Source organism: Columba livia, chromosome 1, assembly GCF_036013475.1.
Source record: "Columba livia isolate bColLiv1 breed racing homer chromosome 1, bColLiv1.pat.W.v2, whole genome shotgun sequence".
NCBI lineage: Eukaryota > Metazoa > Chordata > Aves > Columbiformes > Columbidae > Columba > Columba livia.
The window spans coordinates 185,429,304-185,451,014 of NC_088602.1; the positions used below are offsets into that span (position 1 = coordinate 185,429,304).

The window sequence follows — 21,711 nt, forward strand, 5'->3', positions numbered from 1 at the left end:
TTGACACTGTTGAATGCAGGACATTGAAATCAACCCCTAGGATTTCCAGCTGCAGTGGAGTAGCAAATGCAGATAATAAAATGTCTTCCATATATCATAGGGAGTCCTGAACTTGGTGTCAGTGGAGCATTGACTGGAGTAGGAGAGACCCAAACATTTGTGCAACAGTTTTCCAATGCCTTGTGATTGACCCTGTTGTGAAAACAAAATTCTGGTTGTGAAAATAAAATTCTACATGTGGCAGTCTAATGCTCTGCTTTATCATATGTTAGACAGATGGAACAGGATGTTCTTTAAACTGCCTTTTTTATCAGAATCAAGGTAATAATTTATCTGAAGTTGGAAAGCGGTTGGGAGGAGGAGGGAACACATGTGGACAACATGTCCTGTGCCTGTACTTATGGTTTTCTCTTTTTTCTTTTTCAGTGAGTATGTTTTTGAACACATTAACCCCCAAGTTCTATGTTGCCCTGACAGGCACTTCCTCATTAATCTCGGGACTTATTTTGGTAAGTACTAGATATATTAATATCACTTTACAAATTGATTTTGTTATCCAGAATGGGATTTCAGGTTTCATCCAAATTAATAGGTGTTTGGTTGTTGTTGTTGTTTTTTTAACTTACATTTCTGCAGTATGTAAAATTTGTATTTCTTCATTTGTACTTCTTTTTATGTGAGAACAAAAAAAAAAGAAAGAGAAAATGTTTCAGTGCTATGTGTCTTTGAATAAAAATGTCTGGAAGGACAATGTGCCCCACTGACAACCCTATAGTAATTCATAGCAAGTGCTTGCAGGTTAATTATTTCCATTGACAAGTACTAGCGAATAAAAAGGCCAGTAAAAAGAAGAGGAGGAGAGGTACCAACTATTTCAGCTTAGCATGGTCCTTTTACAAAGTTATGGCAGGACTTATTAGAGAAGCAGTGAGCAGAGTATTAGCAATGAACCCAGTTCTGGTGCCAAGATTCTAAGGGATAATTATTTCAGATCTTCACTTTAAAAATCTTTCTCTATACGTATCTGCCTATTCACTGGAAGGTCTGAAGAGTATTTTTAAACCACTTAAAAACCCCTCCTCCCATATATAATCCCCAAGGGCTTCATTGTGCAAATCGATGCAGTGGAGTGAATCATAGTACTGTCACAGTGCAGGAATCCAAAGCAGAGCATTTGCTCTGGATTTTAGTCAATCTCTTCATAGAAACAAATGGAGGTAAAAAAATCTAAGAATCTGCATGGTGACGGTATTATGTTTATACTGGGCTGTTGTTTCCTCACGGCTAAGAGCTGGCTTTCTACTTACACAAATGAATAGGATAGGATAGGATAGGATAGGATAGGATAGGATAGGATAGGATAGGATAGGATAGGATAGGATAGGATAGGGTAGGGTAGGATAGGGTAGGATAGGATAGGGTAGGATAGGATAGGGTAGAATAGAATAGAATAGAATAGAATAGAATAGAATAGAATAGAATAGAATAGAACTATTTCATTTGGAAGGGACCTACAACGATCATTTAGTCCAGCTGCCTGACCAAGTAAAGCATGTTATTAAGGACATGATCCAAACGCCTCTTAATCACTGACAGGTTTGGGACATTGACTACATCCCTAGGAAGCCTGTTCCAGTGTTTGATCATCCTCTTGCTAAAGAAAAGCTTCCTAGCATCCAGTCTAAACCTCCCCTAGCACAGCTTTTAGCCATTCCCACACACCCTGCCACAGAATACCCGGGAGAAGAGATCAGCACCTCCCTTTCCAATTTCCCTGCTCAGAGGAAGCTTGTCTTTGTTTTAGTCTTGTCTCTTCAATCAGTCTTAGGTCCTTTGTCTAAAAACAAGTTGTATACTTTTAAAATCTACTGGATACAAGCTGCAGACCCTCCCTCACCATACCAAACTAGGTGTGTAATTTGGAAACAAATGAGACCAATTTTAGGAGCGTAGTTGCCATAGTGGTAAGTGGAAAGAGACAGACATTGCATGGGGCTGGTTCACATCATCTCAGATCTGCTGACCTCAAAGAAACCTGAAAGCAATGAGGATCCAAAGTTAACTGTATCAGTTAGGTGTGGGAAATCTGCATCCATCACTTCCACTTTACCTGTAGCTGATGTAGACAAAGAAATGGCATACTTGATCCCTGAATGCCTGTGAGACTCTCACCACTTAGATGATTTCAAGTATAAAGCATCAGGTGCACTGCTGTGCCTTGCTGTGGGGTTTCCTTGTAGCAGAAGGTGATTACTTAATGTCTGCACCTTGAGTATTCATCATCCGTGTATGGAGTGAGCCCCAAAGCACAGGACAGAGCTCCAGAGACATCAGCAGATCTTTCAGAGTATGTACAGGAGCCAGACTTGGATTCAGTTCAGCAAAACTCACTCAAATGCATGGGAGGAAAATACTGAATGTTACATTTGGTACTCTCACTCAGAAAGAAGAAACATTCAAAAGGGCCAGGCCCCACCAATATGAGAAGGAATGAGAGAAATAACATGGGTTCCACAGGCACAATTCCATATTTGTTGTTGAAGAGTGAAGACGGGGAGGAGGTTGCAAGAAAAAAGACAGTTTGTGCTCTATGGAAATACAAACAGGAACAAAACCCTGAAAGAAAGGCTAAATTATGTATAACGAAATTGCGTATATTATGATTGCAAATGTGGGTTCATTTTGTACTGTGGTCATGAAGGCAATTTCTGAGAAATGAGCTCAGTAGGAGACTTCTAAGCAAGAAATTTGTAAGTGCTGCACTTTGATGGAAAGTGCAAGAAGGGAGCGGCAAGGAGCATTCAAGACTGTGATATGAAGAAGGGGGAAAAGGGCACCCATAGAAGCCTTCCAAGAAGAGATTAGACTGCGTGAGCCTTAACCAAAGAAATTCACTGAATGCTGTATGACCAAGTCTGTTATGAACAAGTCGAAGAAACAGTGAGGTGATGGAAGTATAGACACAGACTGGAGGAAGATTGAAAGCCTTTTCTGTGGACCTTCACTACTGCCATCAGTTGTCCGCTGTTCATATGCCACTGTCCTAACTGTGCAGAAGGCAAGCAGGTAACATCTAGGAGCCCTAGACTGTAGGGACCTGTGTCTGCGCTGAGAGGAACATGTAGTCTGTACATGGGATGATGGAAAAGGAACTCAGCAGACGTGGTCATGGAAAGAAGAAGCTGCAAGTTGAACAGGCCATGCGTCAGGAAGTACAGCTGAGTAAGCTCTAGTGAGGTGGTGCTAGCCAGTCACTAGCCCAGTTGTGCTTCAGATTAATTATTTGTTAATAATCTTGCTGTTTACCAATGGCCCTGTAACGTGCTGAATTGCATACATTACCACCCACATCTCTGTGGATCTAAAGGATTCTTAGTCCTGCTAATGGTATAAAGTGAAACTCTTTTCTAAAATAAACACTCTCTTGTCAACTCTACATCACTGGAGTATTTTTCAGACTAGATGTACTAATATTCCTTGGAATTTTCCACCATATGGTCTGGCAGATTTCTTTCCATTATCAGTTGGCTGCAATTCGTAATCAGAAGGAGGAATCACAGCACTGCAGGTTATGAAATGATGGAAAATTCCATCATTTCAGAAGTGCAGTAACAAATTGGAAAGTGAATGCTTTTCCCATTTTATGTTTGGGTCATGAAACGATTCTGCAGAGTTCAGCTATGGGCATTTGCACATTACGTGACTCCTTTGCAAAACACTACTCTCCCATCTTATTTTGTTTCTTACTTTGTTTTCATTCTTTAGGTAAACTTCTGGCCTTGCTGTAGGTGAGGTGACTTTAATGAAGCAAGGACTTCAGACATTTTTTCTTTTCTGGATAGCTCAGAACTGCACAGAAAAGACTTTTCCATCTCAGGCATTCTCCTTAATAATTACTTAACTACAGCAAGTAGTTGAAAATATAGTTGAAAATGAACAATTTAGCATATATTTAATTTATCTGTGCACTATTTTAGACATCAAAAATAGGAATCAAATTAAGTCCCAAGCTGCATGAGAAGCCTTGTATTGGAAACTTGGTTACAGTTAGTTGCTTTTAATCCAGTAAAAAACAGGGTTTTGTCTCACAGAATACAATGAGCTGTGTTGTATTCACTGTTTGAGAGGATAAGGTTTTCTGCAGGTAGGGTAATAAAACTGTCATGAAATACAACTGACATCCAGTAAATGCTGTGAACTGGAACTATGTAAATGCCACTGATATTTCTAAATAAGGCCATGTATTTAACATACAGTTATCACCAGAGTGAAAGCTGGTTAGCAAATGTGGGTGGCATTTGCACTGCAAGCTGATGAAGTCGTAGTTCTAACAAAGCACAGGCAGAAGTGAACTCCAGTCTTGAATCTCCACCAAGAATGCCTCGTTATTCTACTTCAGAATTTGAAACAATAATAAGGGCTTCCTGCTACACTATGAGAAACTTTCTGCAATGAACAAATACCAGGTCTTTCAGAGATAAAAATTACAAAGCCAGCCTATGGAGGTAGAGCATGACTGCTGAGTCTACTCGCTGGCTAGTGTTGAGCAGCTGGGCTGACTGCTACTGCCTGGATATGTGTATAGTATGTATATATATATATGTATGTATATAGTGTGTGTATATATATATATATGTCTATGTATATATAGTTCCAGCCTTTTGTAGCCAGTGGTGCTAGTACAGGAAGTCTGAGAGAGGACCTGAATAACAGAAGGACCTGTCTTATTTTCTGTAGATATTAATTCCTCTTCTGCTTGTTTTATGACCTTTGTGTAGTCTGCTGCAGCGGGGCAGAGGGGTGACTGAGTTCTGGGTGTTCCCACAGCCCCCAGAGAAGTCTGACAATTGTGCAGGGACAATCTTTGGCAGTTGCAAAGCGACGCTTTGTGATTGTTCAAAGTCTCTGCTCTGCTCAGCAGAGGCTGGCAGGTCAGGGAGGTCAGAATCCATGTAGGGAGTACCTAAGACACTGGAAACACTTGCCAAAGAGCAGATGAGAGAGGAAGGGTCTGTAGGAAGGCAGGCTATGACCCAGTCCACAGGCAGGAGAAAGGTATCATAGGTAGCTGGGGTCTACCCACTGTCGAGACAAGTACTATGCTTAGTCCAGGCAATATATTATTTTCTTTCCTATTTCTGTATCTCCAGAGGTAGATGAAGTGAAAGTAAATAGCTGTTTATATTGAATAAGCTGCTAGCTAGCTCTGCATTTATCTTCTCATGCTGACTTCTTGAGATAAGACAAATAGGAATTTTGAAACCAGGAGCAAAGCCTAAGAGGATGGTAAATGGGTGTATATAATCCAGGGACTGCATAGCCTTCAAGATGGATACACTGAGAGCATGGTCCAAGGCACACTCGTTCTTAGAACCAAGCTGGGCAGGATGGGAGGGTCTGAGTCACCAGCTGCCCCTAACAGCTAAATAAAACAGACCAGTGTCTGAAAGCAAGTGGCATCGTATGGTCATATGCATATGGATAAACACTCTTGCCTCCCAAAGCAGGATGATCTTTTCCATACTGTCTACTGGAAAGAGCCCCTGGGCTATGATATCCCTAGAACATGTCCAGTCATTGCCTGGCAGAGTTGGCACAGTGTGCTAGCAAACAAACAGTGTGGAGGCAGCCAAACCTGTGCTGCAGTCCAGTTTTAGTTATCAAATGGGCTTAACCATGGAATCAAGATCTGCTATCATTACCCTGTTCTTCAGGAGAGTAAGTTTCATTTAAATCCATTAGACTGGTTGTTATCACTCCTCCTGTTAGAAGAGTACTCCAAATCTTGCTTCTCTGAGACCCAGAAGCCTCATTACAAGGCTGAGTGAGAACTCTGAGCTGTGGAAGTTGCCAGCAAACAAAATCTGTCAGTTCTTCTCTTGAAGACTCAAGTGGTCACTGTAAGACAGGATGCCTGTCTCAGATATGATAAACAGGAAAGCATAATTCAAATTGCTGATAGACATCGCTGCTTCATCCAGTGAGAACCACCATCAAAACCATCCCTTGTGAACTGATGCATTTATGATGGAATATCTGTTCAGAAAAAACAGGCAGGAAGATCAGATATCCAAGTGATGCAGAATAGATGTGTTGCCTCACAGAGAAATAGAATGATCCGGGATTGTCTGTGTGTGAGAGCAGAGATAAGAAAGAGGATGACTGTAATTTTTCATTGCACAGGGGAAGAGAAGTATCTGCACAGAGAAGCAAAAGGAAAAAAAATCCAAACCAAGTATCTGAAATGCTTGAAATGACATATTAAAGACTTATGAGTGATTAACCAGCTCCTACTTAACCCAAATATATTTGTCACCTACAAGGTTTTCTTTTCGTAGCCATGCATTTCTAGAAATCGTCAACAAGGGTTTTCCAAAATCAAATAATCTTACATTAAGCATTACCCATACCAGATTTAAAAAAAATAATGCAGATTTGGATTTCTAAACATGCAAAGCTGAAGATGTTCAGAACAGGGATTTAACTTTGCCTTTGTGAACATAATGGTTTAAAAGATCCCTTGAGGGTTTGGAGATGCTTGACCCTGTTCCTATTTGAAAGCACTGGCATCAACTATAAAGAACCAGAGAAGTTTGTCACTGCTGTGAAGGGAACAAGGTCTTTGAAGATGAGCTCCCCTCCCGCTGTATGTATATGACAGAAATGAAGTGGCCTTTTCTTTGAGAAGTGATGCAGAAATGATCTTTTGGATTAATTTCCTCCCTGATCCAGATCTCTTCCAATGGGGAATTAATCCTTACAGTCAGCTGTTATTCCGCCAGATGATCTGTCATCTGCTGAACTGTCAAAAGCTTGTTGACTTTGCTTTCAAACTGGCTGGTACAGTTAGAAATCAAATTTGATTTATAGAAATCAGGTTTCAAAACAGCTGACACTGTCTGAGAAAGGTGCAAAAATTCTGTGAAGGTCATTTATTGTTTTGACTTCAGTACCAGATTACAGATTACCTTCTCATACACCCTGAACAAATCACTCCAACCAAAGGCTTATTATGATGATGATTTGTGGCTTTAATTTCCAAGAGACTGTATGCACTGAGACCTGGCTGATGTTTCCTGGCACTGGATTCACTCAATATTGCAAATATTTTTCAGAGCTGCCTTAAACAATTTACAAGCTTTAATGCCATTTTAAAAAGTAATGAATGTATTTGTAAGTCTACAGAGGCAAGTTCCTGTCACTCTGCTGAGCTGTAGTAGTGACCACATATATATCCATACTTTCTGCTTGCACCCTCAGTTTCACTGAAATTCAGTGTGACAGTTTTCCAGCTGGTATGCATTTGTGCAGGTCAAGTGGGCTCAAGCATGCCCTTGTGCTGCTCACTCTCCCTCTCTGGGTTTTACTGACTCTGTATCTAAAAGCTGATTATGATTGAAACAATGAGCAGGAATTTAGTAGCACATTTTGAAAAAAATCTCTTTTATTCTTCTTTTAAAGAAAGTACAAAGCTTGTTAGATATGGCCTGTAGCTGCCAAGAGTTTTGAGCGGCCAGTCTGGCAGCTGTACTTCAGTCCATGACTTACATCACAGGGATAGTCTTACCGAGTGTTCCTTGTCTCAGCGCGAGTCTGTAATCTTTGATTCCTAACAACCCCTCCCTCTGAGGCCTTGGACAGGTAGAACTGTGGCTTCTGTGCCTTGATCAAGCTTCAAAGTTTCCAAAGATAGAATAGAAACAGATGCTCACAGAAGATCTGTGACTGTATCTTATGGCACAGCCATTCTCTCCTTGTCAGCCACACACCACCTGCTTAGGTTATGATGCTGTCTTAGAGCACAGAATCACAGAATCACAAAACGTTAGGGATTGGAAGGGACCTCAAAAGATCATCTAGTCCAATGCCCCTGCCAGAGCAGGTAGTCATCTCATGGCTACACAGGATGTAGCCTCATGGCTACACAGGAATGTGTCCAGGCGGGTCTTGAATGTCTCCAGAGAAGGAGACTCCACAACCCCCCTGGGCAGCCTGTTCCAGTGCTCTGTCACCCTCACTGAGAAGAAGTTTCTTCTCGTATTTAAGTGGAACCTTGTGTGTTCTAGTTTGCATCCATTACCACTTGTCTTACCATTTATTGTCACCAAGAAGAGCCTGGATCCATCCTCGTGACACTCACTCTTTACATATTTATAAACACAAATGGGGTCACCCCTCAGTCTCCTCCAAGCTGAAGAAACCCAGCTCCCTCAGCCTTTCCTCATACGGGAGATGCTCCACTCCCTTAATCATCTTTGCTGCCCTGTGCTGGACCCTCTCCAGCAGTTCCCTGTCCTTCTTGAACTGAGGGGCCCAGAACTGGACACAATATTCCAGATGTGGTCTCACCAGAGCAGAGTAGAGGGGAAGGAGAACCTCTCTTGATCTACTAACCACCCCCCTTCTAATACACCCCAGGATGCCATTGGCCTTCCTGGCCACAAGGGCACAGTGCTGGCTCATGATCATCCTGCTGTCCACCAGGACTCCCAGGTCCTTTTCCCCTATGCTGCTCTCTAATAGGTCATTCCCTGACTTATACTGGCACCTGGGGTTGTTCCTACCCAGATGCAAGACTCTGCACTTGCCTTTGTTATATTTCATTAAATTTTTCCCCGCCCAACATGTAAATTCTAAACTCTTTACAAAGTGGTGTGTGCCTAAGAGCATGAGAACAGCTAAAGCTGAGGTTGGCTCCACTGTGACAGCTCCCTGTCCACCATCTCCAGCATTTGGAGGCTTTGGTGCGTGCCACGGGAAGTGTATCAGCACAGAGCGAGTGTTCAGTGATACTTCCCTCATCTCTGGCTCCTGTAATTCCCACCTGGGCACTGCTGCAAGCATGTGCTGATGGAATGACTACAGTGACAATCACACTGTGCAGCCTATGCAAGGAGGAACTATCCAGGCTATGTGGGTTTTCAGTGACTTGCCTGAGATGTAGTTCACAAAGATCTGGGTGTGTTTATGTTCATGTTCTGGTTTCTCTGTGGCCATCTGTTTATCTTCTCAAGTGCCCATGACCTTTATGTGTTCACACAGCCCTTCTGCCTTCTCCTCATCAGACTGCTCCATTCTTCCTTGTTGATGTCTCGTAGATGAGCCGTTAGATTGTTTTGGGGACCAGGCTATCTCCAGGGCTGCCATGTACTCCTGTGTGAACTTGTCTCAGGGGGCTACAAGCTACATTCCCACTCCTTCCCAGTGCAGCCAGGGTCAGCCTCCTCCATCTGGATGCTCCAGATGCTTTAACAACACAGCCGAATTTAGGGGAAGCCCCAGTGCAGGATAAATTTGAGTGTCCTTTGGAAAGGAACATGTTTTTACTGTGCCAGAGGGGTTATCTTCTGGTTTTCCCTTATGGAACTGCTTAAAGGGAGGACAAAAAAAAGAAAAAAGTACATCTTGTCTACAGACAATCCCATGGAGACAGAAGTCTGTTCAATTATATAAAGAGCTCAAGAGAACTTAAAAATGAAAAGAAAAAACCTGTGGGACACACTATGGGAGGCATAGTGTGGAACCCAGCCTGAATATCTCTGCAGCAGGCAGAGTCCTAAGAGAGCTGGTTGGCTCCTGGCTGGCCCACTAGAACCTACTGATTGTGCCTAGTTGTAGTAAGAATTAATAAATAACCTTTTTTTTTGGGGGGGGGGGTAAAGATTTTGTAAAAGCTTTCAGCACTGGCATAAAACATGGAGACACTGAGTAACAGAGAAAGGGCGAAGATCATTCATTCACAATTTTCTAGTGTAAACAATATTACAAAGTACTGCCAAATTTTTCGAAATCCTGTTGATTTGCATTTGTTTCAGTTTACAGATGTTTGGGTGATGGTTCAAGTACACCTGCAAAATGCACTCATTTTACATACTCATTCTAAGCGTGTTTGCCTTTACAATTTTTATAGTCAAAACCTTTTCCCTATTTTTATGAAATAGTATGCATTTCCAGGTTTATGTGGTTTCCTGAAATATGTGTATTTTTCTCCAGTAATATAATTTCTTGGTAAAAATACCACAAATACATATGCACATAATTTCAATGGTAAGGGCTTCTTTTAGGCTGTGGAATGATTTTCCACGCAGAGCTCTTTAAATAACCATTTTTTCTGATTTGCTAGCTGAACCAAAAGCCTGAAAATAAAATTCATTTGTAATCAGCCCAAGTCAGCCAAACAAAACAAAACCACAGTTCAGTCAGGGGAAGGAAAAAAATGGTAAAACGAACGGGATTCAGCTTCATTGAGTTTGTTTGGTATTTTAAACATTTTTTCAAGTTAAACTCAGTAAATTCCTTTGGAAGCATTACTGGAAAAGCAAACAAACCTGCTTTTCCTCACTGTGCCTGGGCTGCAGAGGCAGCTGGAGGATCCTCCCGATTGCAGCATCCCCTGGGCTGTGCCACATCACCGACCTGGGCTCCTGCTGTTTGCCAAAGTCAGTTTAAACGAACGCTCCTTGAAAGTGTAAATGCCTTTAAAACAGATAGTTTGATGTAAGGTTCTTTGGGTTAAAAAAAAAGGAAAAAAAGGGGGTTTTGCTGACAAGATCGAGATTTTTCACCTCCTGTAAACCAGGTTTTTAAAGCGATTTGCCGGATTCGGCACGAACTTGGGTGGAATTTAAACTCTCGGCACGCCACCGGGAGGCAGCCGCGGCGGCCAGCGGGCCTGGGTGCTCGGCGGGCGGGGGAGCCGCTGGCAGGTGCGAGGGGAGGGAGGCGCGGGTCCGTGGGTTCGAGTCCCGTCCCGTCCCTCCCGCGGCTGCGGCGCAATGCGGAGGGACGGGGGATCGGGCTGAGGAGCCGAGGCAGCCGTTAACGGCCGGGGCGGGGCGGGGCCGGCGCTGACGCTCTCCCGTGTGTTGCAGATCTTCGAGTGGTGGTACTTCCGCAAGTACGGGACGTCCTTCATCGAGCAGGTCTCGGTGAGCCACCTGCGCCCCCTGCTGGGCGGGATGGACAACAGCGCGCCCAGCGCCGCCAGCGCCGCCAACGGGGACGCGGACTCCAGCCGCCAGAGCGTCTCAGGTGAGGGGCGGCCCGCGGCCCTCCGCCGGCGGGACCCGAACATGTGTGACGGTGTAACGCTGGAACATCGCTGCTGGAGGTTCCCGTGCCCTGGGTCGCCCAAAGCGGGGGAAATGGCCCGTTACGTGGTGATATATTGGCCAGATGCCACTCCCTGCTACCGCACATCTGTGCACGGCAGCGTTTCCACCAGGGTGACTAAATCCAGAGCACCACCACTGGCTCTATTTCTCATTAAACTTTTATTAAGAGGATGTTATGCATATACAATGAAAGAGGTTGTCCACTGTACGCACTTTTCCACATAGCTTGTTCACACACTGTATATATCATTTTGATAATCTATAAAATGTTCTTTGTAGTTTTTATTCTGAGCTCTTTTATAACACATACGTATAACATACATACAATCTAAAAAGTTTATGTATTGCCATACCATAATTTTATATGTCCACTAGGCTGGTGACCTGATCTTCCAGAACTCTTTAAGAAGGCACAAAAACCATATAGCTAATGAAGTTTTAAACCTTGTTAGTTTAAAAGTATGTTGCATATACTTAGTGGGGAAAATGCTACTTTGCGTGTGGGTGGAGCTATGGAACTGGGCGCAGGTTGAGCTGCTGGGTAGCGGCTGTGCTTTTTTCTCCGATATCAGAGCAGTATTTTTATTTAAATTCTTTGGAATAAACCAACATTGAAAAAAAAAATCAGAAAAATGTCTTAAGAATACCCATCTGCTTTTGCATCACTTTATTTTTTAGGTAACGTAAGTAGTATGGAAACAATGTTTGGATTTAACTCTAGTAGGTGGAAGCACAGTGGCTTTTAATAGCTTGAGGGCTTGTTCTGTTCCTGACTCTGCAACCAATCTGATTTTGACTTTGGGCAAGTCATAACACAGGTTTTTTAAAAAGGACTCCAATTTAGGGGGCCTGACTTGAGGCATTTGAGGCTCGTTTTTGTGAGCTTCCAGGCATTCACAGCCCCTCTGTGTTTCAGTGCAAGGAGCAGATACTGCAAATCAGGCTGAAGGGTTCTGACTCCAAGCCATTCAAGCCTTTAAAGTTGACTTTGACACTCTGGGGCTTATTTTCTACTGCATGTTATTATTCTAGATGAATATATGATTTTGAGAGCCTTACGTAAGTGATATAAATGTATGAGTCGTAATTTTTGTTATGTGTTTATATATTACTATAATGGATACAAATTGACTTGCTCTGGTGAAAAAGACAATGCTAAACTGGAAGAAATCGGCTTCTACATGATGGGAGAAACTTCTTCTCAGTAAGGGTGACAGAACACTGGAACAGGCTGCCCAGGGAGGTTGTGGAGTCTCCTTCTCTGCAGACATTCAAAACCCACCTGGATGCCTTCCTGTGTAACCTCATCTAGGTGTTCCTGCTCCGGCAGGGGGATTGGACTACATGATCTTTTGAGAGGTCCCTTCCAATCCCTAACATTCTGTGATTCCATGATTCTATGGGAAGGAGGGTATCAGTTCTGAATGGAGACAGCTTGAGTCTTGTGGCAGCTCAGCTGTAGCAGGACTGTCCCTGCAGGTCACCTTGTTCACATCACAGGCTTTGGGATTCTCTTGAGGCACTCTGAGTCAGGTACCTGGTTGCCTAGGAATGGTTGCTCTGAGAGACAGGCCAGCTTGCCTAAAATGAAGAGTCCCCCAAGCACTGATCTTTGCAGACTGAAGAGGAGGAAGTCCCAGGGGAACTTGTCTCCCTGCTTGGGTGACTCAGCTACCTGGGGGTAGATGAGTTGAAAAGTTAGCCCATGAGTGATGAAGATGCTGAAATGATGCATCTGACTCGAGTTGAAGATACTCACCGTTAAAGGAAGCCAGGGCAGGAGCATCTTGGCTTGTGTTCCTCATCTGTAAAATGAAGCTTACCTGTTTCAACCCTAGCTTGGCGTACAGGCCATATTCTTAATATTGGAAATTAATTCAGCTTTCATTAGGGATGTGCCCCCTAGAATCAAGTATGTTTTCATGGAATTTATTTCCTCTGCAGGCTTTAAAAGTATATCAGAATTAACAAGTGAGGAAAAGTGAATGAAAAAAAAACAGATTTGGTTATGGAGAAAATATTATTGCTTAGCAGCTAAGGTGCCTATGTCCATACCTGGCAAACTTTACTTCTACTCTTCAGTGTTGTGAAAACAAGCAAACAAAAATTATTTTTGAACTCAGAAGTTAAATAAAACAGGTGGCCTCAAAATGCCTTGCGCCCTACTGGGTACTTCTACTTAGGGAAGCCTCCATATAGCACTGCAGATTCAGCTGTTGTCATTCCCATCCGTGAATAGCAGCATTGCATGGTGCAGGATATTAGATTTGGGTGACCTGGCAGAAAGCATGAGGTGGCTTGGAAACACCTGTGTGCACTCATCAGTGCGCTTAGTCGCACTTCAGCACCTCTGAAATAACTCCAATCGTTTTAAAGCAGAAGGCACAGTATTTTGAGTAATGAGGTTCACTCAAGCATCTTGACTTTTCTGATATAAATAAATAGTCCAGGAGCGTGCTTACTTTCAGTGCACTGGCACTCGAGTCTATGAGCTGGGACTGTCACTGTCTCTGGTTAGTGTGTCTGCATGGATAGCCTGTTATTCATGCCTTCAGAAAGATATCAGTGTTCAAAACTTGATCACTGAACAAGGAGACGAAATATTAATCTTCAGTAAATCCTAATTGCTTATATAAAATAAGGACATTGTTATATTATTAGTATGTAAAGTAACAGAAAAGGCAACCATACATCAACACTGGGATTTTTTTCACTATCCAACAGTATGAAAATTACATTTTCACATGGCTCACCATGTTTTCCTATGAAGATGTTTGACTGTGGTAGAATATTGCATTAGATATCTTCGTCCTCAGAAAGGTCAGAAGAATAGTTGTTTTATTGAGGCCACGGTATCAGCAGATACCACGATAAAAACAACAAAGAGTACATCATGTTTAACTTGTCAGACAGATGTCAAACTACCCCAGGACAGGAGGTGGTAATAAAACCCCTTCTTCACCTCCCCATTTTGTTCCACAGTTCTCCCTTTCCCTGCAACAGCGCTGAAGGACAGCATACCTCAGATAAAGTATAACGACTTAAATATAAATAATATGAGCAAAAAGAGTGGTGTCACCATGATCAAATAGTTGTTGCCTAATCTTGTTGGTTGCAAATAGAGTAGGCTGAGCCATTGAATTTTAGCTCTGGAACTGAGAAGGCTGATGTTTATTTAATATTGTGTAAAAACTGTCAGATTGAAGCATGTCAAACAGCCATACCCTCTGGCTGTCTAACAGAATGGGCGAATGTTGATCAGGCACTTCTGCTGAGTAAACCAGTGGAGCTTTTCTAATATTAGCTGTCTGCTGAAGTGGTTAGTTGCAGGATGCAGATGTGAAATCAGTGCTCTCTTCCCAAACATCTTCCCTGTCCCGTCTCTCTGTTTCACACACATGCGAGGTGATGGAGGCACCAAGCTGAGGACCATCTCCTATGCCATTTGACTAGTTTTTGTGTAGCTGCAGGTGTCATTATATTCTTGCAAATAATTTATGTAAAACACTTTTTGTGCCACTTTAGCCTCAGAAGTGGAAGTTAGGCCTGTCAGAAAAGAGTAGGGATTGACTTGTCATTCTGTGTGTCTGTGTCTTTCTTTGATGGAACAGGCGTAAAGGGAACAAGCATGTACTTACCAATGTTGTGCAAAGTAGGGTAGCTACCCTGCTGATTCAATATCCCAGTAGAAAACTGTAGCTGTGATCTGTTAAGAAACAATGTCACAGAATTTCATAGAGAAAAATGTGCTGGTTGACTTCTGGTGGTGGAAAGCAGCTGGTGAAATGCTGTGGGGCCGGCGCTGCTGTTGAGTTTTTGCAGAGCACCACATGAGGGGTCAGTCAGTAGCAGATCTGTGGTAGAATGACATGCTGCCTCTCAGTGAGTCTTCGTGCAAGTCCTGGGTTTGATTCTAGTCTTACATTCACTGGAGTGAATTGTCTTTGTTGAAATTAAGAGAATAAATCTGGTGTTAAAGTAAGAAAAGCCAGAATCAAGACCTCACCTTTTCAAAAACAATAGAAATTGATTTTTGTGATTTTTTTTTTGAGTTCTATTCTAAATTGCATTGTTGCAAATTGTCTTATCTTTTCCTACCTGTAGCAGGAATAATTTGCACTTTTTTCCCCAAGAGAAATATGTGAAATGCTTTGCAATGCAATGAACTTTTCTCTACATCCTTTGTCAGCTCTGGGATGCTTACAACTTAAGTAAGGTCAGCACATGTTGCCATGGATTTTTTACTTCACAAGCTAAGGAGGAACTAAATTTGGCAACTGTAGCTGAAATTCTGTGATTTGCAGAATTAAGTGGACAGGGAAGTTTTTCTATAGAAATAGCAAGTCCATAGGGACTGAGTTAATTACTGTTTTTCAGTGCAATAGCTCACTGTGATCCCTTTTCAATTCTGGATTATGGTAAATGTGAGTCCTGGCACTAACCAGTATTATCTTTTCATCTGGCATTTGGAGCTTTGTTAGTGATTATTTGTCTGGAATAATAACATTTGTTGACACTAATTTATAATGAAATTATTATTTTAAAAGGGAAGAACAGTCTGGTTACCTGCATCTCTATGCACTTGACTTTTTTTTTCCATTTGCACCTATAAAAACTGAAAGTTATTTGATAAGGGTCTTTAGAAGGTAACTGATGTTTCTGATAAACCTCAAGTACCATTGTAATTTGGGAGAGATTCATTATTGTGTGTTTCTATTTATGACAGAATGCAAAGTCTGGCGAAATCCTTTAAATCTGTTCAGAGGAGCTGAATATAATCGGTAAGTGCTATGATGTTACGGTTTCAGGCATAGTACTGAGTTAAGGACCTCAGTTGTACTTTTGCATTAACCTGACTCAGAGATGGAAAAACAAAACCAGCTGTGAATACATGCCAGGTTTTTCTGTTTCTAAATGAAAAAGTGCTCATGCACTTGTTATTTCTGCGAGTTTTTGTGATCTTATAAAAAAATAGAATACCTAAGTGCAGTGTAATTCCATCCAAATCACTTATAGCAAACAACCTGATGAATTATATCTGAGTTTCATGTAGTCTTAATGTCTGAATATGAGTGTTACCGATTTCCAGTGTGTACTTTCCAATATCCTCATTAGCTTAGGGTCAACTACTGTCATTCCATCCCAGTACAGTGCAATGCAGTGTGTGTTGGTTACGAGATTGACTGGGTGACCTTGGTAGGCTATGCCCATCTCTAATGTCTAGGATGCTTTTCTAGATTAATTTTGCTGAATGTGACTTCATTAACCAAAATGCCTCTTTATTGGTATTTTTGCAGGTATACATGGGTAACAGGGAGAGAACCTTTGACTTACTATGATATGAATCTTTCAGCACAGGACCATCAGACATTCTTTACATGTGACACAGATCATTTACGACCTGCAGATGCTAGTAAGAGACCTTGTGAACAACTGTTTCTGTTAATAGGTTAATTATTGTTTTAAATTTATGCAAGAAAAATGCAGTCAGACTTCAGTTCTCCTGGGTAGATAAGGAAAGGCAAAAGTTCAGTCATGCCTGGAAAGCTGTTACTGTTGGATTTGTAGTATTCTAGATTTGAACAAGTATCTATGTAAGTATAAACTATTTGTGTCACTATTTTGTTCTGCTTTCTTGTTGAAGGCATTCAGGGTACCATTTGCAAGTGTAAAGACTTGGGTTTTTCTCCTGTTTCTTGCAGTGGCTTTAAACATGTATTATTGATTAATTTGCCTCCACCTACAGTGTAGTATGTTGACTTACATTATCCAGGTTCCACTTAGTCTGCGCTGACAGAAGAAAGCGATCTTATGTAAAAGTTGAGTGCTGTGTTTCATTCCATGATGTAGTTAGCAGCTCTGTGACAAAATGGGAACACATGTACAACTGAATTTGATATAAGTAGCTTAAGTTGTATTAAACCTTTACTGTTAAGTCCACGGTCAGACTTTGATTCCGCTAAAAATGTATGACAATGATTTCCGTCGTCAGAATTCGTTTCTGAATAGACAGTCTCTTAGGAAAGGAGACGTACTGACAGTTGGGCACTCCATTCTGAGGGCTTAATTACAAAGGAGAACATACTGTGCTTTTTTGACAGACGGTAAACATGAAACCTGTTTTCTGAACTCAGTGGGATAATTATGAGGTTGTCTGATTATCCTGGATGTTGTTTCCATTTAACATTCATCTAAAGCAACAGCACACTAAGAATTAGAATAAGAATCCCAACTATCCTTGTATTCTTTTGTGCCCTATGGAATCTATTATACTTCCCCAAGAGGAAAAAGCTGTTTGTCACCTCCATGTGTGACAGTGCAGATGGCATGATCTCTCAGCCAGATTTTCCCATGGAAAAAAAGTTTAATTAAATGAAAGAATAAAGTGAGTTTTGGGGACAAAAGCTCATGTTGATCATGTTTCTTTTGAGTGGTCATTGAGTTCTTTGAAACGCACTGGAGTTGGGCTGAGAGCAGTAAATTCTGTTATAATACAGTAGATTCTCCTTGTTAGCACTGTAATGACTGATATGCCCCTGTTCTGCTTTGTTTATTGAATAGTAATGCAAAAAGCCTGGAGAGAGAGAAACCCCCAAGCCCGAATTTCTGCGGCACATGAAGCTTTGGAATTGAATGAGTGAGTGACAACAACATTAACATTTATTTCCTGTCATTTAAAAGTCTGTTTGATGATAGCTTGAGGCAAGGGGTTTGCTACAGTAATTTTTAACCATGATTACAGGCCTGTCACAGGACGGCCTACAATGAGAGGAAAAAAGCACAGCTGCATGTTGTGCTAGCCACTCAGAAGATCCTTAGGGCAGTGATTACAATGAGAGTCTTTCCATTGATGTCAGTGGGCTTTGGATCAGCATAGTGAAGTGTTAATTAAGTTGCCTCCTGATGAGCATATGAAATATGCATTTATGGGATGAAGAGTTCCCTTCTGGATTTCTCAGTCATCCTGAACAGAGGCAAGAAAGAAGGGACTCATAAACACCTTCTGAAATATTCATTTCATAGTGTGAGAGAAGACAATCATAGAATCATTTCAGTTGGAAGAGACCCTCAGGATCATCGAGTCCAACCATAACCTGACTCTGGCACTAAACTGTGTCCCTAAGAACCTCATCTGAACACCTTTTAAACACCTCCAGGGGATGGTGAATCCACCACTTCCCTGGGTAGCCTGTTCCAATCTTCTGGGACTTATGGCCTTTGAGTCCATTATTTATTTTCTCAAGGTGAGGTGCAGTATTTTGAGATCCCACGATAAACTCAGTGCTGTGATGCTTTACTGGCATGGCAAACTGTCTAAATATTGCCCCTTAAGTTGCTGTCAGAGAATTCTAGAATTCCATGAACTGGTGCCTTATGGATTGTCCTTCACGTGTTTCATCAGAAGGAGAAAAATAATTTTTTGTTCCTGGACAGCAGTTTAACTGAGAGAGCATGTAGCATAAAAGGCTTTTGCAGAAGTGAGGTATAAGCCTGTTTTGTTCCACCCTCATACCACAGAATGGCTGAGGTTGGCAGGGACCTCAGGAGGTCACCTGGCTCAACTCTCTTGCTCACGCAGGGTCAGTCACACCATGTTACAGAGGACCATATCCAGATGGCTTCTGAATATCACCAAGGAGGCAGACTCCACAAACTCCATGGACAACCTCTGCAAGTGCATAGTCATTCTCACAGTAAAAGGCTGTTCCCTGATGTTCAGACAGAACCGCCTGTGTTTTAGCTTGTGCCCATTGCCTCTGGTTCCGTCACTAGGCGCCACTAAAAAGAGCCTGGTTCCAAGCTCTTTGCACCCTCACTTCAGGTATTATCATATATTTATGAGATTCCCCCTGAGCCTTCTCTTCTCAAACCTGAACAGTCCCAGCTCTCTCAGCCTTTGCTCATGTGTGAGATGCTCCTGTCCCCTAACCATCTTCGTAGCCCTTCATTGGACTGTCTCCAGTATGCCCATGTCTCTCTTGTACTGGGGAGCCCAGAACTGGACACAGCACTCCAGTTATGGCCTTATCCCCCTCAACCTGCTGGCAGCACTCCTAATGCAGCTCAGGATACCATTCACCACCTTTGCTGCAAGGGCACATTGCTGGCTCATGTTGAACTTGATGTCCACCAGGACCCCCAAGTCCTTTTCTGCCAAGCTGCTTTCCAGCTGCATGGCCCACAGCAAGGACCGGTGCCCAGAATCTTGTTTTCACCTAGACCTGCTGTTACCCATTCCTCAGCTGGTGGATGACTCCTTGTGAAATGCAGCTAGAGACAGCTGCAGCCTCATTCTATTCCTGTATAAAGAACAATCTTATCCACGGTGTGCTTTGTATTGGAAAGAAGGCAACAGGCTATATACCAACTGCTAAAAATGTGGCCTTCAAGTTTAAAGTAGTTCCCTGGGCTCCCTCTGTAGTCAATGAGAGAGGCACTTCCATTCAGCAATTCACTTTATTCCTAGACAGATGTTTAAACATGTGAAATAAATGGCATTGTGAAGACGCTCCTTGGTGGAGGTGGAGTGGCACAGATAGTTAAGAGATCTAAATTAGACAGCTAAAAGCTGACTGAGGTGACTCCCACCACGTGTTTCACCTTTTTCTGTACTCCTAAAGCTGCTTTCCTGTTTGTTTGTTATGTTATTAATCTCTACAATTACATTTGTCATCTGTTCTTTGCATATAACGAGTGTTATATGTTCATTTCATACCATCACAGTAATGGAGACATTTTGTGTTAAAACAATAGTGCATAAAACCAATCTTGGTTTCCAGAAGGAGTTTTAGTGAGACAGGCCAGGACTGCTTGGTGAGACAGTGCTTTACTTTCTGGGGCAGTTGTCAGTAGGTTTACTCAAATGACTGAGTGATACAGTACCTACAAATGAGAGTCATGATCTGGTTGCCTGAATATTTTTGTTCATCAGAACAGTTCGTCAGAAAGCTATGCAGACAAAACTCCGTTGCCTCTGTATTTGGAACATCCTCGCCAGTCTGCATGTCTTTGTGCAGCTTTTATTTCATGCAACTCTCTCATGGTTTTTCCTTTGATATTTTTGCAGGTGTGCTACTGCCTATATTCTCTTGGCTGAAGAGGAAGCGACAACAATTGTGGAAGCAGAGAAGCTGTTCAAGCAAGCTCTGAAAGCTGGAGAGGGCTGTTACAGACGTAGTCAGCAGTTACAGCACCACGGTGCTCAGTATGAAGCCCAACACAGTAAGTTTCTTTGGAGGGAATAGCCATTTTTATAGAGAGAGAAGTTCTGGAGAGTTCTTTTTTTTGTTTTGAATTGGCTTAGTGTTTTCCTCTCAGAACCGTGTACTCGGTATTTAACATTGGTTTAGAATATGGCCCTAGAGCCAGACTATTCTGTTTCAGTGGTTTTGCTTGATTCCGTTGCTGAGCTAGTAATGCTCAGACTACAGATACACCTTTTCTGTGTCATGACAGAAAATACTGTAGCATGTACTTAGCAGAAAAGAAAAGGTAGCAGAACCAAAAGAGATCTGATAGTCAGAAAACACTGGTTTAGGAAGTTGAACTGAAGCGCCTTTAGCCATTTTGAAGACGTGGGCTCATTGTTGTGAAAAGGCATTAAAGAATGATGGAAGCAGGAGTGAAGTGATGCTTTGCCAGCTTTTTTCCATCAGTTGTGAGGGTAAAAATGTGCATTGTTCTATGTAGAAGTTAATGAGACCCATTAACCAGTGTGACATTTGAAAAATTAGTTGCATACATCAAGAAAGGTCACAGAAACATAAAAAATAACAACTGGAATAATGCAATGCTCTAATTGAAAGTCTAGATTTTTTTATATATTTTTAATAAGCAGGTTTAGCTACTGTGCTGGTATTTATTAGATGCTTCTTAAAGCTCAGAAAATACATGAGGGTTCACTTCCAGTAAATGAACAAAAAGATTAAAAAACAAACAGTCTAGGTTATTTCTAGTCTATGATGGATACCTCAGGCAAAAATAATGCCAATTAATTATGAAAGTACAAGCACTAACATACTTTGGGCATCTTTGGGTTTCTCAGGACCCGAATGCACAGCCTCTGGCTATCTCACATGATTTGAAGATTGCTGATAATAATCGTGCGTAGTGAAATTGTCTGTGATCACTGGTTTCAAAAGTATACACAAGTCGATACCTGAAAATCTGAGGTTTTGTAAAGCTTGGAGGTAGTATTTCAGGCATTTGTTGGTTATAAAATTATATTTAGGATGATTTGTTTATTTTTAGAGAAAATAAAAAATGGAGCAGCTAAGCCCTGGAAGCAATTTTCAGGCTCTAGCAGGCTTATAGTTGTCAGCAAAACCTTGATGTGTGTACTCATTCCATCACGAGCACAGAAAATGACAGCAACTGTATGAAAAATACACAATAAGAGTAATTAAACCCTGTCATGATGCTTACGTCCAAGATAACCTGGTTAAGTTTGTGCAGGCAAGTGTAAGTATGGTATTTTTGTAACCTGTGTGTGCTGGATGGCTACTGTCATCATCAGATTTGACACCCTGAACCTTCAGTATTACAGCAGAGGAAGCAACCAGTTGAATTGCAAAATGAAGTGCATTGCCACAGAGCA

At 41.9% G+C, this 21,711-nt stretch overlaps 1 protein-coding gene across 3 annotated transcripts in view; it reads left to right on the forward strand.

Annotated features, from left to right (window-relative positions):
• Nucleotides 1–21,711, forward strand: part of ST7 (suppression of tumorigenicity 7) — a 151,777-nt gene that overhangs the window by 78,585 nt on the left and 51,481 nt on the right. For all 3 annotated transcript variants that reach the window (XM_005502949.4, XM_021288255.2, XM_065048795.1), the window contains exons 2-7: nt 427–509; nt 10,872–11,031; nt 15,841–15,895; nt 16,412–16,527; nt 17,676–17,751; nt 20,182–20,336. In XM_005502949.4, coding sequence (XP_005503006.1) covers nt 427–509; nt 10,872–11,031; nt 15,841–15,895; nt 16,412–16,527; nt 17,676–17,751; nt 20,182–20,336 — 645 coding nt within the window. The remainder of the gene's footprint in view (nt 1–426; nt 510–10,871; nt 11,032–15,840; nt 15,896–16,411; nt 16,528–17,675; nt 17,752–20,181; nt 20,337–21,711) is intronic.